This window comes from Humulus lupulus, chromosome 5 (genome assembly GCF_963169125.1).
Source record: "Humulus lupulus chromosome 5, drHumLupu1.1, whole genome shotgun sequence".
Classification (NCBI taxonomy): domain Eukaryota; kingdom Viridiplantae; phylum Streptophyta; class Magnoliopsida; order Rosales; family Cannabaceae; genus Humulus; species Humulus lupulus.
In genome coordinates this window covers 53,677,681-53,694,810 of record NC_084797.1, presented here as the reverse complement: position 1 = coordinate 53,694,810, position 17,130 = coordinate 53,677,681, and the positions used below count along the sequence as shown (strand labels likewise).

General features: G+C 32.4%; 1 protein-coding gene and 1 long non-coding RNA gene across 3 annotated transcripts; both read left to right on the top strand.

Annotated features, from left to right (window-relative positions):
* The first annotated feature begins 3,822 nt into the window (after positions 1–3,822).
* Positions 3,823–9,494, top strand: LOC133834828 (protein MOR1-like). 2 transcript variants are annotated; one of them, XM_062264582.1, is made up of 5 exons: positions 5,988–7,410; positions 7,483–7,549; positions 8,798–8,920; positions 9,030–9,107; positions 9,231–9,494. In XM_062264582.1, exons 3-5 carry the CDS (start codon positions 8,810–8,812, stop codon positions 9,354–9,356), a joined length of 315 nt encoding a protein of 104 aa, XP_062120566.1. In that variant the 5' UTR covers positions 5,988–7,410; positions 7,483–7,549; positions 8,798–8,809; the 3' UTR covers positions 9,357–9,494. The 2 variants fall into 2 exon arrangements, with proteins under 2 accessions (XP_062120565.1, XP_062120566.1); XM_062264581.1 differs by lacking the exons at positions 5,988–7,410; positions 7,483–7,549 and adding an exon at positions 3,823–4,271.
* An 83-nt stretch (positions 9,495–9,577) lies between these two features.
* LOC133834829 (uncharacterized) lies at positions 9,578–12,746 on the top strand. The gene is made up of 4 exons (XR_009893476.1): positions 9,578–9,757; positions 10,581–10,733; positions 12,128–12,193; positions 12,516–12,746. It is a non-coding gene; the product is annotated as an uncharacterized LOC133834829 (long non-coding RNA).
* The last annotated feature ends 4,384 nt before the right edge of the window (positions 12,747–17,130 follow it).

Genomic DNA, 17,130 nt, shown 5'->3' with positions numbered 1-17,130 from the left:
AGTATTTACTAGCATTAAACACACATCATATAAATTAGAATAGAAAATAAGTATCAATAGAAAATCGTAATAAAATTAAATAGAATCTCAGTGACTACATTAATTCCTAGATAAAAGAAATTTGTTCATAAATACCATGATGAAAATAAACTGCAAATAATTGATCAAAAAATTAACCTAAAGAATTCAGATGAAAAACAGAGAAAATAAATACATCATCCTCTTTTAATCTAGGGTTTATAAAACTGATACTCCTCTTAAAATATCAGAATAATGTTCTTTAAATAGTCTTCCAAGGTTCCTAAGTGAAAAGACCAGATTGCCCTTCAAAAAGTGGTTTAAAATATGAAAAAAGCATAACCACCGCTGTAGCGCTGCTTCTGGAGTGCTGTAGCGCTAAAGTCAGAGCCAAAACACATAAAAATTTGTTTACTAGCACTGTAGCGCCTTTGTTGTACAGTTGGGGAGCTGCTTGGCTGTTCATGATAGCGTTGTAGCGCTGGGGCGCTACTTCCAGAATCAATCATGTGTTCAAGGTCCTTCCTAGTGCTACGACGCTCGTTTGATAGTGCTGTAGCACTATTAACAGCATCGAAACTCGCACATATCAATCCCGAAAAACCCGATTTTGTTCAACTTAACTAGATTTTCATCCACTTTCACTCCTTTTCACTATTTTCACCAATTTAGCATGGAAAACCTGAAACATGAACAAACGAGCATAATTCAACAATAAAATAATCCTAAACTAACGAAAAAGACCCTAAAAACTAGACCATAAATGAGCCTAAAACTCGTTTATCAATTAGAAATGCATGTTTAGGTGAATTAAATATGCATGTGTCTCGTTTCCGTTAATGAAGGCATATTTGTAAGTTTTGCCTGTTGAGGGCGTGAATGTGGTTGTGTGTGTGTGTGTGTTGTGCTTGAGACCACAATATTGTGGAGATATAACTGAGATGTGCGGTCTAAGATGGTCCTAGGAAGCGAATTAGCGAAATAGTCACAACGGGGTCTAATACCCGGCTCAGGGTGAGCCTAGGGGTATTTTGCGAAACTTAGTGTATATTTGCAATTTATTGGATAACTGTAATTATTTGGTGATTAATTGGGCACGTCGGGATTAGTTGGGAATCTATAGGAGTACTTGAGGTTTAGCGGGAAAATGGTGGCAAAAGACGATTTTTCCCTTCGTGGTGTTAGAAAGGCTAAGGATAAGTTAGGGACATTTTGGTCTTTTGAATTAAGGGATAGACTCAGCTTTAGGAACTCTATGGGAAGAACCAAAAGCAAAATAACACAGTACCTCACTCTCTCTCTCTCTCTCTGCTCGGCACTCTCTCTCTCTCCCCCTTGGAGTTCTTGGGAATTTTGGTGGAACTCTTGAGGAGTTAGCTTGGAAGTTTGTGGGTTCAAGGTGGTGATTTGGCTAGGAGCAACTTGAAGCTTGATTCACACAATTAAGATAAGGATTTTATGCTGATCTTGGTGAGTTTTTTGCTGGGGTTTAGAGGTTTTCATGGGGTTGAACCTTGAATCTAATTTTGGAGTTTTAGTGAGATTATTGAATGGTTTTTGTGACACTAATATTGCTGATGTTGCTTTGATATGAATTCTAGACTGAATTCTAGGTCTAGGTTTTGAATTTGGTGAATTTTAGAGATTTTGGCTCCTAGAAATTTATGGAAGATTGTTGGGTTTCGGGCTTGAGCCGCAACCCTGTTCTTCAGGCACTGCGATGCAGGTAGGGTGCATTGTGGCCCATGTTCCACAGAAGAGAGCCCCAAAAGAGAGCCCCAATGCAGGATATTATTTTTTGGTTTTACTTAAATGTAGTCGTTATGCTTCCCAATTTTCTAAAATATATGGGAATATGTTTCTTGCTTTTCATATTTACCTGCATTTGGTTATACTGTTGAGAGCCATAGTGATCATGATTTGTGCATGTTATTTTTTCATGACCTAGTCTCTATGTTAGGTAGGTCAGGTGTCCAATCACTTGTAGGTGTAAAGACCTAGCATATGTATACAGGAAGTGTTCTGAGCGTCCCTCTCATGGTGGTTATCAGGTCCGACTACCCGGTTTAGGATGTTGGTTTTTCTATGGTGGGTATCGGGAACTAGAGATCTAGTGGATGGTGTGATTTGCACGTGTTGTTTGTCTCTTGTGATTATTTGTGGTCTCTTTGTTTTTGTTTACACATGATGATGATACATTTTGTTTTAAAAGCTAACCATACAGGGGTTTTTATTTAAACTATGGGTATTTTGTGATTAGTTGTTTCCTACTGGGCTTTATAAGCTCACCCCTATATATCCCTTCTAGGAAACACTGAATTTGAGATTGATGGATACTATGATGGATGGGGATCCAAAGTTGAGATATTTCCAAGTTTAGTCCAGTATAGTTTTCTTTAAGGTTTATGCTAAAGGGGAAGTGCATGAATTATGAATTATTCTTGATTCTAGTAAGGTATATGAATTGGAAATTTAGCTGTGTTATTTGGTTTCGAGGAACTACAAATGATAAGTATTCTTTTCTATGATTTGTAACCTATTAAATTTAATTATTTAGTGATAGCATAATTGTGAGAATATTACTTTTAAACGTATATATAATAAGAGTGATCCTAATTTTATTACTATTATTTTCTATATAATTATAGAAGATATTCCATTTATTTTTGGACTTATGATTATTGTAGTTTATGTTATAAACTAAAGGATCACTTATAAGCATTATTTTCCAACAAGGGTCAAAGTTTGACTGTTGACCACTCAAATTATGGATGTTACACATCTGCCACTGCCTAGGGTTCAGGTCATGATATAACAGTCACAATAGAGTATAAGCATTCCAAGGACATACTTATTTCACATGAAGTATAAGTGTTGCCTAGTCATTATCTCCAAATGAGCGCTCTCTCTAACTAGCATATAAACATAACTTTTAGCAAGCAATACATTAGTTCATTTATATTGTAGACAAATAAATCACAAACTCACTTACCTTTTGTCCTTTGTTTTGCATGGGAAATCTTCCCACGAAGATTCCTGTCTTGTTAGCCAACACTTGAAATTAGCATACAGTGTACTCGGATTAATTACGACATTAGAGTAGATTACCTTTATAATTGGGCATTAAAGCCCCAACAAATTACCTACCAACACTACACCAAATACCCATTTCCATAACACATGAATATAATACTCATCAAAAAGTATTATGGTAGAGTATGGGCCACTTTATGAAAATAGGGGCGGTAATAATAAAACCATCCCGCCACATCCCGCCACTTACACTTAGCTTTTTTTTTTCATTTCTTTTTCATTTCATTTGGGGCCAATTCATTTCCTTCTCCTTTTTCCTCATCATTCTCTCTCCTCTCTCTCGGATCTCTTTCTCCCACTAGACCTCTCTCCTTCACTCTTTCTCTCTCACCTTTGTCTTTGTGGAGATCGACCGCTACCTTCCCCTATACGTGCCCGCTAGGGATCTTCAGAGGCCGTCAAAGCTTCGACCACGCGGACCCAAGCCCTCACACGACACTGGAGTCAGTTCAAGCTATTCGCTTGTAGAAGGTCTGTTCTTTATCATTCTTTTTTGAATTGGTTTCTCCAAAGTTTTGAGGTATTTCTATGATAATTGATTATTATATATATGTGTATTTTTTTTTTTTGAGAAAATTGTGAAGATGATTAACTCCCAACTCTAGGTTTTGAAATTAGACGTTGATTACGTATCCTTGTTTGAGGCAGTTAAGTAATGCCCATAAACTGTTCAGCGAAATGTGTGTTAGAGGGACATTGTTTTTTCAATACTGCTCAATAATGGAATGTGTGTTAGAGGGACATTGGTCTGTGTGGATGTGTTCTATAATGGAATTTGACTTTATAGTTTGGCTGAGTTCTTATGTAAGATTACCGTTACTTCTGGTGATGCTTGTTCAATTGTTTAGCTTTTGTTCTTGGCCAAGATACAACTAATTAGTGAAATAGATTGTAGTGTGCAATCATATTTTTTCATATACTGGCCAGAAGTAAGCTATAATATATAATAGATTGTTCTTCTTCTTCTTGTCATCAAAAAAGTAAACTCTCACCAAAAACATACATTGTCTCTCTCTCTCTAGTCAGTCAACTAGTCTTCCCTGTGATCATCTCCCATTTTCCTCTCTCAATCCTAGTCATTTCCATGCCCTCTTCCCTCTGCCATTCTTTTGGAGACCCACTAGGAATGGGTCCAATCCATGGCATCAGCCAGAATTAAGGTTAGATGGTAGTGTATTGAAGCATGAAAGTATCATTATTTTTCCCTAAATCTGATTTTGTATATATTTATATTAAAATTTTAACGTGGGTTTTCTAGGGTTCTTATTTATTCTTTCCATTTTATATTATTATTATTGGTTTTGAAAATCTTGGGGGTTTTTATTCGGGCTTATGTTGATTTGTTTGTTCGACTTTATTCTCCTCACTCTACTCAGTCTTTTTGTAGTAAGTTTTTCTCTCTTTTTTGGGTTGAAGACAGGTTATAAATTAAATCAACCTGCAATACAACTATGCTTTGGATATGGTCTGTTGAAACATAAATCTATGTGTTGTTATTTATTATGAATTTCTAATTGTGGTGATTGTGTGCATAATCTACTAGTGGATTTGGAAAAAAGGTTCTTTGAGCAAGCTCAATGGGTATATCTCTAATTTTGTTTTTGAGTTATAATTTTGATGATAAATGAATGTTTTGAAATCATTTTATGATGCTAATAGGTTTGGTAAATATATATATAACTATTTTTGTTAAGGATTGACAAAATGAGAAATACGAGTTCAAAAACAACTTACATATGATTCAGTTTTGGCTAACCTTGACAGTATGTCTTGCAGTAAAATTGTCTCTTACGTGGTATACATTTCAGGGTTACCCTAATATATTGTACAGTATTTTTTTAGTACTCTGAGATATCAATAAATAAATCTGTTCTGCTGACTCAGTTTTTCCCTTGTTTTTTACCAGAATTTGGATTCAAAGATTCACCACAATAACCTTCTCAATAATATACTAGCAAATGTAGCTTCCTATTCTCTATGATACATATCCAAGAATATGATATTCAGATATTGTTTTGTTTTGAAATGACTGATCATTCTTTTAATACATATACTGTTGACTGTTCCTTGCTGAAATTGAATGTTGAGTTTACAACTTAGTAGAATACTAAACTATCAAAAACTTAAGTAATTCATCGTGTGCATGTATGGAAATGATAGAAAAAAAAAAAGGAAAGTTCTAGGGTAGGATATATGGTGAGGTTTTCAGTGAAAGAATGTGGAGAACATGATTTGGTCAAATCAGTGACACTGTAACAGCCTGGTAGATTTGCATTCTTCTATGGAAAATCCTAATATCAAGTTATTATTCAAAGATAGTTAATTTATCCCAATAATCTCATGAACATAACGATTGTTCATGCCCTGTTTTCATGTAAAAGTCTAAAACATACACATACAGGGGAATAGGGTGAAAATGCCTATTAAAATCCCAAGTGTACCAGAGAACAGCTGACCAAACACACCAATCCCAGTTCTTGGTGAAGGTTCCTAAGGCATTTAAGTACCTAGAAAAGTAACTAAACTAGTTTTTAATCATTATTATATATAATATTATGCCTTTTTGCTAGAACCAGAAAAAGACCCTTACTTTTGCCACCTACTAAAAATCAACTAAAGGTCTTTGTGTGTGCATATATATATATATATTAAGCTAATATAAACAGAAAAAATAAAGTTAAATGGGTAGTATATAACTCTGACTAACTAATTTAGAATAGAAAACATTTGGTTTGTGTGAATTAATCACGTGTAAGCATTTTCATAGTTCAACTATATCAGTGGGGATTTTCTTGGAACTCGATTACATTAACCATGTGTAGGTTGTTTTTATGATTTTATAAATATATATTATGTGTAAAAAAAGGTTTCATTGAGTTAACTATGTCAATGAGAATTGTATTGTTGTAGATTGGAATGCTTGAAAGAAATTCCACTTGGTGATTGGACTGATGGGATACTATGTAGCTTCGAAATGCATGTGATTCAGTTTGTGCTTTTTTCTTGATGATTATCAATTTATAATTTGGTTTGTTATTTATTTTCTTGTTAATTGAATGGTTCTTTGTATATTCAGGACCATCAGAATGTCAAGAAAGACATTCATTCTTGTTTATTTGATATTGCTGAAGTGATATTTCTTTGTATATTCAGGACAATCGGAATGTCAAGAAAGACATTAATAATTTTGTAAAATTTTCTCACATTATTTTATTTATTTAGTTAGTTTTCAAATTGGGTTGGTATGTATTAGCTCGTGAGTTCCTCCTATACTACAAATGAATATATTAATTTAGAAAGAAAAAAAGATGTAGAAAAGTCAGCAGCATTCTCTTCCAATTTGGTTTTTTTTTCCCTTTATCTTTTAAGTATTTATTTAGTTTTGAAATTACTGAGTTCTTTTTTTTTTTTTTTGGGTTATGTGTTTGTTTGCAAAGGATGATAGTGATGTGGTATTGATGGCCTTTCTTTGTAGGTAGAATTAGGTTACATTATATTCAATTTGCTTAGTAGAATGATTTTTTTTTTACATGGTATTTAAAATATAAAGAAATCAATCCTTAATCCTAAATCCAACTTGACCATTGCTTTAGTTCTTTGTGCATACGATTTTATTCTTTCTTTCTGTCAATTCCTTCTAATTGTGGCAATAAAGTGAATATATATGTTGTTTGTTTGTTGGGGACAAAAGAAAGTCTCACATATATCTTTAAACGTTAAACTTAGTGAGGGTGTGGGCTTTTGATGTAGAAATTCACTCACACCATCTAATTCTCTAATGAAACTTTTGTATGTGTCAAAATTTTGCTAATGCTAATTGAAGTAAATAAAAAAAATTTGTGCTAGAGCTAGATCTAATGTAAAATCTTCATGAGCAGTTAATAAAATATTAGTTTTGATGGCTGGAGGGATTATTTACATTATGTTATTGTTTTACCTCTGCAATTTATTGGAGATTATAGCTTTTATAGTCATTATTCTTCATTTTATTTAGTAACCTTTAATGTCAAGTTATACAATTGTAAATTGTAACTAGTTTGAGTAAATTGTAAGTTATACATCAAATGGTTAGTGTACTAAAAGCTATCAGTTTGTTTTATTGTTAATGTGTTTGTTGATTGATTTTGATTGCACTCATCATGATTTTGACTAAAATCTTACGTAAGGTAGAGTAGAGAGGGCAGTTACCATTATTCTTCATAGCCCTCATTTTTAAAATCTAAAGAGAGAGAACCAGATAGCAAAAAGAGAGAACTTGTGCTCTCAAGGGGTTCAGCCAGCCTAAGAATTCTTCTTAGGGTAAGTTTCATTTGGATTTTCTTTAAGTATTTTAGTATGAATATGTCCTTAGAGATCTCTTGATGTTATAAGGAATTGGAAAACCAACTTTGGAGAAGGAAACTCCATAGTCTCGGCTTAGAGAATTCAAGAGCAAGGGGTATGTAACACTTTGGTTTTCTTAAAGGGTTCGACCATGATGGTCATTCAAAGAATCGTTGTTCTTGATTATGCTAGTATATTTATTCTATTTATATTGAGTATTTTTTGGTCTTCTTTTTAGTCAATATTATATGCATTAATTTTAATTTGTTGGTTGTTTCATTGCATTGACTATCAGTTTCCTTACAAATGTTAGAGGGGTTTATATTATGTCTAAAAACTCTAAAATGATTGATTTGAATATAAAGCCTCATAAGTTGCATGACAATCTTCAAATAATTAGGTTAGACTCACTGACTGCTAATTCAGTATCCATTTCTTTGTTTGTATGATCAAGAATTTTTCTTCTTATTTTCTCTATTGCAGTAGAGAAAGAACACACATAAGACATTACCATAATTCTATTAAATCATAACACTATTTAGGCACTTGTTATGGAAAAAAACACAAACTGATCAACCAAGCACTACAACATATATAACATGCTTAATCATATATTTTAAGTTTTCATATGCTGATATTACAATTTAAAACATTATTTGTGTTGAATAAGAAGGGCAAAACAAGTAACAAGTATGAAAAAGTATGAATGCAGGCAGTACCTGAAGAAGCAGTTCCAGCAAAAATAGCTTGCATGTACTGTTTTGGAAGCCTTCCAGCAGATCCCATCAAGCTTCCACCAACTAAACACCATAGGTTTTCTTACTTGATTCTGTGCACCACACTCAGTCTATCAACGTTGCCACCATTAAAGAGAGTACAAACATAGAAAATCCCAAGTTGAGTGTTAGCCTTGAACTCAATTTCCCAAACAGCTACCCCAAATTAGCATCAGAACCAGAACTAGTATTGAACAACTCATGTAAGCCCCAGAGAAAACCTTCTCAACATGCCTGTTTGATGTAATCCATGTAGTTGGAATAGATGGGACTGCTTCTCCTGTAACTAGTTACTGCCAAAGAGCCTTGTCCAAATTAGCTATTATTCCCCTTCCCCTTATATTCTCCTTGCAGTTATTATTCTGGTTAAAAAAGAGTAATTCTTACATTTTGGTCTGATTTAATAATTCAAATGTCTGGCCTCATTGCTATACATTTTATTTGTTATGAAAGCTTTCGTTTGTGTTTGTAGGGTAGAGCAACTTTGTTTATTGTTTATTGTTCCTTTTTCTCTTTTTCTCTTCTTCTTTGTTATTTTTATTTTTCCAAAATTAAAAAAGTTTTAATATTTGTGTGCCTTTTTGCAGTCTGTTGAAGGAATGAAAGTCGTGTGTCATGAGCTGACACAAGCCACTAATGATCCAGAAGGCAGTGCAATGGATGAACTTATTAAAGATGCAGACAGACTTGTTTCATGCCTTGCAAACAAGGTAGCGCTTTACTCTGTCCTTCCCTATACTTTAGTTTTTGTTTCTGGGTTTTTTTTTTTTTTTTTGGCATTATTTAGGCTTTGATTATGAACTTTTTCCCATAAAATAGGTTGCCAAGAAATTTGATTTCAGCTTGACAGGAGCATCATCTAGATCTTGTAAATATGTTCTCAACACCCTCATGCAGGTAAGTTTGGTTTATGTTGTTGTTGAATGTCTTAATGCTAACACTATACTCTGTTTTTCCATTTTTTTTATATACCTTACTATAAACCTAACTAGTTGATGTAAAATTCTAATTGATTTTTAGACATTTCAAAACAAGAGACTGGCTTATGCTGTCAAGGAAAGCACTCTTGATAGTCTAATTACTAAGCTCCTTCTATGGCTGTTGGATGAGAGAGTTCCACATATGGATGATGGCAACCATCTTTAAAAGCTTTGAATGTTCTGATGCTAAAGATTCTGGTTAAGACTTGCCATTTCATTTGTATCTCCATCCTTCAAAGCATCCATTTGTATCTGCAAGACTTGGGGATGGAAGAAATTAGAAGACGATATGCTTTTTTCTTTTATTTTATTTGGAATAAAATGCAATCTACTACTATGACTGATAGTTACAATTTGTGATTGCATAATAATTGGTTTCTTCTCTCTTGCAATGTATAAAAACTATTCAGTGCTGGTGCTGATGACAAGCCATTGCGCATGGTGAAAACTGTTCTATGTGAACTAGTGAAGCTTCGAGGAGCTATTATTAAAGGTCACCTTTCAATGGTTCCTATTGACAAGAAGCCTCAACCAATAATTCTTGCTTACATTGATCTTAATCTAGAGGTAGAAGTCAACCTAAACTATTCACTTTCTGCTTTTTGATCATTTTGTTTTAGTTCTTTTTTCCTGACCTCGAAGTAATCTGTGTGGATGCCAGTGTGTTTTTCTTTCTATCACTATCTAAAAGTTCATACTTGCATTTTTTTTCATTTATATGAACACACATAGAGTTATACACATTTCATCTTCAGACGAGCTTTCAGTCAACGATGATTTTTCTGCCCACCCTCTTTCTACCCCAAGCAATTTGATACATTTTGTGATAGCCATGACCATTGGTTAAAATATTCTAAGAACTAGCTTGAAGTGTTTCACATTTGATCTCACATTTTCTTTTTCACTTAGCTTGGTTGTATTTGTACTTTGTTTGTTTGTTTCTTTATTGCTTACTCTTTCTTTGGTAAAAACTCTAGGCACTGTTGCTTTCAAAATTTGTTCCTCTGACTTCAGTCCTATAAAATTATACAGAATTCATTTGTGTGCTTCTTCATTTTCATATTCACTACCAAAAGAAGGTTTTATTTTCATCCAATAGGCATGCACCATTTATTTGAAACTATTTTACTAAATGTTATTATCTCTACGAATTAGTTGGGCATTGTAAGCACCCAAAGCATACTAGAGGACAAAATTTGTAATTAACTTCCTTTTGTAGGCACACTTTGCTCTTTTATTTATTATTATTATTATACAAATGTCATAGTGATGAAATACTTCATATTTTGTTAATATATTTAAAAGCAATCATAGCCAATTAAAACAGGTTACCATTTAGTGTCTGATTTTTTTTAGCATGAATAATTTAATTTTGTGTGGTATTTTGCAGAAAGCTATAAAAACTGCCTAACCTGCTACTAGAAGAGAAGGGTTTTCTGTCATTCCTAATGTAAAATTGGAAGATGTAGGTGGACTAGATCTTACAAGGAAGGAACTTGATCGATTCATAATTAGGCATTTGAAATACCACGAGAAATTTAAGGTAATTTTGTTATGAAATTTATTTATGATAGCCATTCTACTGTAAATAAGAGTTAGAGTTGAGGTAACATTGTAAAAGTTAGCTTAGCTTTGTTTGAGTTCTTTTCTAAGTTTCTTGTAGTAAATTCTTATGCATAAACCTCATGTTAGTGATGTTTATACTTTCATCTTGATTCTTGTATTTTTGACATTTGTACTTGTTGCTTGTTTCATTTAGTTTGCAACATGAATTGCCTAACATTAAGTTTTCTTCATTGTTCCTGAGTGTTATCCTGGTTTCTTCTTTGAAAAACTATTGTCTGGAAATGAATTCAGATGGTGAACCATAAATGATTGCATTGATCTGGTTTGTTAGTCCTGTACTCCTGTCATTTAAGGGCTAAGGTTATGGTTGGAATAGTAGCCTGTTGCTGACTCTTGACCCAGTATTTTTTAATGGAAATTAACAAACAAGTGCGAAAATGATTGCAAATTTTTTTAAATAATTTTTTTCTCTTTCTTGCTTGGTTTATTTTCAATATTATCGAAAAGTTCATGTAGTCTTTTGACTTTAAAAGTTTAATTGGTCTTGTAGTCGTAAATATGCTGCACACTGCTCTGTCATTGCATCTCATTTTTCTCTTCCTTCCTTCAATTATCCAGCAGCCTTGCCCATAAAGAGCGAAGGACGCAGTAAAAGGCTAAGGGTCAAGTAAGTTTGAGATATATATTCTCTCTTCCTTTGTATGTACATACTGCCTATGCCTGTTTTCATTCGCTGTTAGGCAATTCATGTTGCAAACTAAATGAAACAAGCAACGAATATTTGTACTCTCTGTTGTGTTGGCTTAAAAATACTTGTCTGAGTGTTCAAAGCAAATTAAATATTACCTTTATCTTTATTTTTTCCATAGTATAATTCATGTCTTACATGTGTATATATATAGATAAGTACTAAAACAGATTGTCATGAAATGATCAAATAAAACACAAAAGAAACAATTTAAATCATATTTTTTAATATGAAAACATAATTCATAGAGACTCTTGTAAGTAATCTTTGTAGAGTATATTGTAACCACTTTAACATCATTTATGATTTTAGCAACTATAGAATGAAATCTTGTGATAGTGACTACTCTGAGGTTATTATTACTTTTATTACTACAAATTTTATCTATTAAGTGGTAGCTACTAGATTTGTTATGGTTTTCTATGAATCTGTTAGTCTTACTCTAATTTTTAGCTCATTATAAGTGATGTATTCTCTTTCTCTATTTAACACTTCAATATATTTCAATAAAGTTCAGTTCATTCATTCTCTATCCTCTCTGATTTTCTCATTCACTTTCATTTCTGAATTTCATTGTTTGTTTTGTGGGAAATTCATATGCTTAGATTTTTCTTTCTTAATAGGCTGATATGAACATGTTAGAAGACGAACTACCAACAAAAAGATGACTTTCATCAGCCCTTGTTAAGGTATAAAGAAGAAAGTCTTCTGTTGTGCTTTAGAATTATGCTGCTGAATGTTTCTTTCATTTTCATTAAGTTTTAGGTATTGATAGAGTACTCTGTTTGGCAGTGGAATTTTCTCTTCGTTCATCTCTTAGCTTATTGTTTTAAGTTGCATGTTTTGTTGCTTCAGTCGTTTTGCATGGTAGTACATCTTGCTATACCCTGCTGTTTCGTCAAGTTTTGGAGTTATTACAAATTTAATTTAAACTTTATATGCTTACAGGTGGAAACTAGCTTAAGTCTTATGTTCTTAATAATAAAAGGACTTTTTTTTTACAATGTGCAGGTATATTGAGATGATTTCTTTGGAGGAATTCTTGACAACATTTGTAGTTGAGGCCTTTAGAATGGAAGAATGTATTTCACTAATTTCTATATACATTTCTTGTTTTGTATTTAGTGATAAAGGAATCAGAATTGGGCATAAATTATGTTTTAATATGATTTCTTAAGCCTAGACTAGTAGACTAAATATTGTAATTACATTTGATTAATTAATAAAAATCTATTTATGTTACCTTATTTGGCTTCAACTTTCATATTTGTTTTCCTAGTTTTGTGTAAGTAAAAAAAGATTATGTTTCTCTAAGCTAATATAACACGTGTTATACTAAAGTGTAGTATAACACAAATAATGTGTTATACTAAAGTGTAGTATAACACAAAAAAAGTGTTATATAATCGACTATAAATAACAAAATTCGACACTTATCTATATATTAAAATAACACAGAAATTGTGTTATCGTTGACAGTACAATAACACATCTGTATAACACTGATAAAGTGTTATGTAAAGTACCCTGACCTACGATAACATAGTCGGTCTTAACACATCAGAAAGTGTTATCGTATGTTTTGATAACACACTTTCGGTGTTATTAAAAGCATTTTTTCTTGTAGTGCAAGGGTATTTTTGTTCTCACACGTTTTAAGCCATAACGACATTTATATATTTTGGAAAAACTATCCTCAACAGTTTTAGTTATTTGAAATTCGACTTTCAACCAAATCTCTCGCTCCTTTCTCATTATTGAGCTTAGCCGAGAAAATATAGTTTTGGAAGCTTTCAAGCTTTACCAAATTTTATCCTTTCTTTGATTCTACCAAAAATCCCACATTTTCTAGTAAAACCATCCCAATCACAAACTTTGATAATCTAGGTTGAATTAATCAATTAAGAAACAATTGCAAGAAATATTTAATTAATTTTACGTTATTTAGAATAAATTAGATAAAAATTGATTTTATTTTAAAAAGATTACTTTATCCTTTTCTTCAAAAAGTTAGGGTTTGGGACACCTTTTTAATTTTTCTTAAAAAAGTTATTCAATTACTAAAATATTATTCTCTAATATCCAATTAATCTTAATAATCATCTAGTGTGCTAAACTCAGTTTTTATAATTACAAAAATTAAATTATACTTTTTATAGTTAAGTACTTGGAAAATTCTCACTTTTCCTTAAGTAGTACTTTTGTAAACCTTAAGTTACAATTAGCTTAGTTTAGAAAGTTTAAGCTTAAAAACTATATCTCCAAGAATTCTTAAACTTTGAAGATCTAAACTTCGCTATTTGAAGGAGTTCCTTGTAGAGTCCAAGAACTTTACTTAGCTAATTGTTTAGTAGTATTATAGTATGTTTAGTGTTATCATTGTTACTTTGGATTTTTGGTTCAGACCGGGAGTTATTTGGACACTCATAGTAGTACTTATAGATTTTCTAAGTTTAACCTATAGTTTAAGAATATTAAGTATAACCTAAGGTTTGATTAATGTGTCTGATATTAAGGATTATATTATTATATTATAAGGTTTAGACATCAACCAATAGGATTTTAAGCACATGTTTTGAATGGTAATTAAGGATTAAGTATTTTTGAGGATTAAATTAAATAAGGGTAAAAGTTTGAATGTATAGGGTCAGTCAGCAGCTTTGAGCACGTTGAGGGCTTAGTCAAGGCTGTTTACTCCATTCAAACTCAGCTAAAAATGTGTAAATTCGTGTTTAAATATTCAGCGTATTCCGATATATCGCAGCTATAGGGGGCGATATGTCGCAGCACGTAGATACGGAAAACACGAATCGATGCACGGTCGCCTCGGGAACAAAGGTCCAGGCGATATATCGCCTATAGGGGGCGATATATCGCCTCCACCAGCATGAATTCAAATACATTTGAATTCTTTTCCCTTCAGCCATTCAAACTCCTTCAACAGTCCAGCATCTTCTGAACGAGTCTTCAGCCTCTGCTGAACGATTATTCAAATGATTTTCACCTAAAAAGCCATTATTTTTATTCAAGTAAAATCAAGATATTTTCATTCCCAAACTCTATAAATAGGACCTAGTACCCAGCCATTATTCACCATTTGCTCTAAGTTCAGAGGCTGCTAGTGTTAAGTGAGTGTGAGAGTGTAAACACTTGGTTTGGGGAAAAACTATAAGCTTAAACATCATAAGCTTATCAAACACTTTGGGAAGTGAGTGCTATAGTATTTCGGTGGATGTTAGATTGATCTTGCAATCTTTGAGGTAAACCCAAGACTCTAGTTCTTTTCTGTATTTTTATGTTAATTCCTTTCTCAAAACCTTCTACTCAGTCCCCTAACCTTACTCTTATTTTGGTTAGGGAATCCAAGCTTTTAAGCATATAAGTTGGTAAGTATGTTTTCTATGGTTTAGTCTTTCCATCTCTTTCATTTCATCTCCTTTCTTTAGACTTACTCTTTCTTATGGTTTTAGGAGTGTTCCAACAATCCCAACTCAGTCCATAATCTCGGTAACTTTGGTAAGGAAAATAGGCTAGAATTAATATGTTATGTGCTTATGTTATCTATATGTTTATGTTATTAAAAGTGTTATGATATGTATATGTGTATGTAGGCTTGGGCATATGACCCATATGACTAACAAGACCCCAAATGGGTTATGGGCATATGACCTACTTAGCTAGTAGGACCCCATTAACCCCATGGGCATATGCTTGTTTAGTCTATGGGACCCCAAGTAATAATGGCCATTATAATAAGTGTATGTTATATGTATTATGTTAAGTCTTTATGTTTTCTTATGAAATTGTGTATATGACTATGTGTTAGGTTTTTCCTTGCTGGGCATTAGGCTCACTCCTTTCTGTTTATGTGCAGGAAAATAAGCTTAGAGGCGGTAAGATTCGTGATGCTTGGGAGGATGTGTATCGATGATGAATGGAGTCAAGGGGCCGAGCGTTATTCGATTCGAGGATATAGTCTCCTTTTATGTTTTTTTATGGTTTTTATGTGTATTTTCCGCATTATTATGTAATGTCTTTTATTTTAAATCTTATTTTGTTTTAAAGACAATGGGATCCCAAAATCCTTCTTAGTATTCTGTTTATTTGTAAATAACTCTTATTTTCAAGTTACTCAATAAATTATGGTATTTTCGTAAAAATGTAAGTTTTATGTATAGTTTCGATAATGGTCCAGTTAGTCTAGATTAGTGGGTCATTACATTCCTTGCCAAATTTCATACAAAAATAATACTTTTTACTTAGTGAAATCTATTTTCAAAAACCTCTTTTTTAAACATCATAGAATTAGACCAATCTTTTTAGTGGATTTTGGAAATTCGTAAAATACGTTTTGCTCATTATTTTGGTCTTAAACTTCTTAGGCCCATACTAGGATAGGTAAAATATATCCATAACAAAAATTAGATCATTTGAATTATTATTACTTTGTGAAACAGGTTCCCCAAAATTAGCTGTTTAGAAGCTATTTTGAGCTTCAAGAATTTTTGTCAAACTTTGCAAATTCATAACTCTCATCATTTTTAACATTTTTCTTTGAAACTTTATCAATTGGTTTATTAATATCAAAATAATATTTATTCTAAAAATCTGCCAAAAATTCAATAATTTTCTTATTGAAATCGTTATCCAAAGTTGGTTGTTGACCTAGTTTTTGAAAATCTATTTTTGAGCTTACACATAAATTTTACAAGAATCATAACTTGGTCCTTTAAAAAACTTTTTGCATGTTTCTATACATTATTGACATCTAAACATCTTCAACTAAAATGTGGAACAAGAAAATCCAGAATCTGATTCATATAAGATTCATTTGACCCATTAAAATTCAAGTCTTAAACATTTTCTCGCAAAAATCAAGATTTTTACCTAGGGAATGAAGGATTACATCACTAACAGTTATTCAAACCCTCATGCATACATAATCATCCCTCAAACAAACATGATCACAGTTCCAATAACCTTTTGAAGACTTTGGTTTGGATTTTGGTGTCCCCTAGCACCTTGAATTCCTTGCTTAGCCTCTAGTCTACATATATTCACTCCCCAAAAGCCCCAAACTCATATTACACAGCTATGTATACTTAGCTATATGTTCATAAACTAACTAAACACTAAACTCGACAAAGATAGTCTAGCTTTTTACCTTTGTGGAGCTAACTTGATGTGTAGAATCCTTAGCTTTAAACTAGTACCCAAGCTCTTATAACTAAGTGTATGATAGATGAATGATGACAGATGAGGTATTTGTGAAGAAAAATTTTAGGGATTTAGAGCCCTATAGGGAAGTCGGCCATGTGAGGAAAATAGAGAGAGAAATGAGAGAAACTTAGAGCTTAAGTTTGAAAATTTGTAGATAATGAGGAATTTTTGTGCTCTTTAATATTTATAGGTGGTAAAAAATGAAGCCTAATTTACCATTATAACCACCTTGCTAGCACCTCCCATTAAACATAATTAGACTTATGTTTGATTAATCTTATGTTTGATTAATCTTAGCTTATGGTAATTTTCTCCAAAAATTTACTATCTTGTAACTTTTTCTTACTTTCTCCGAATTAAAGTTTTAACCTATGTTAATTTAAGTGGTCACACCCTATATTTACAA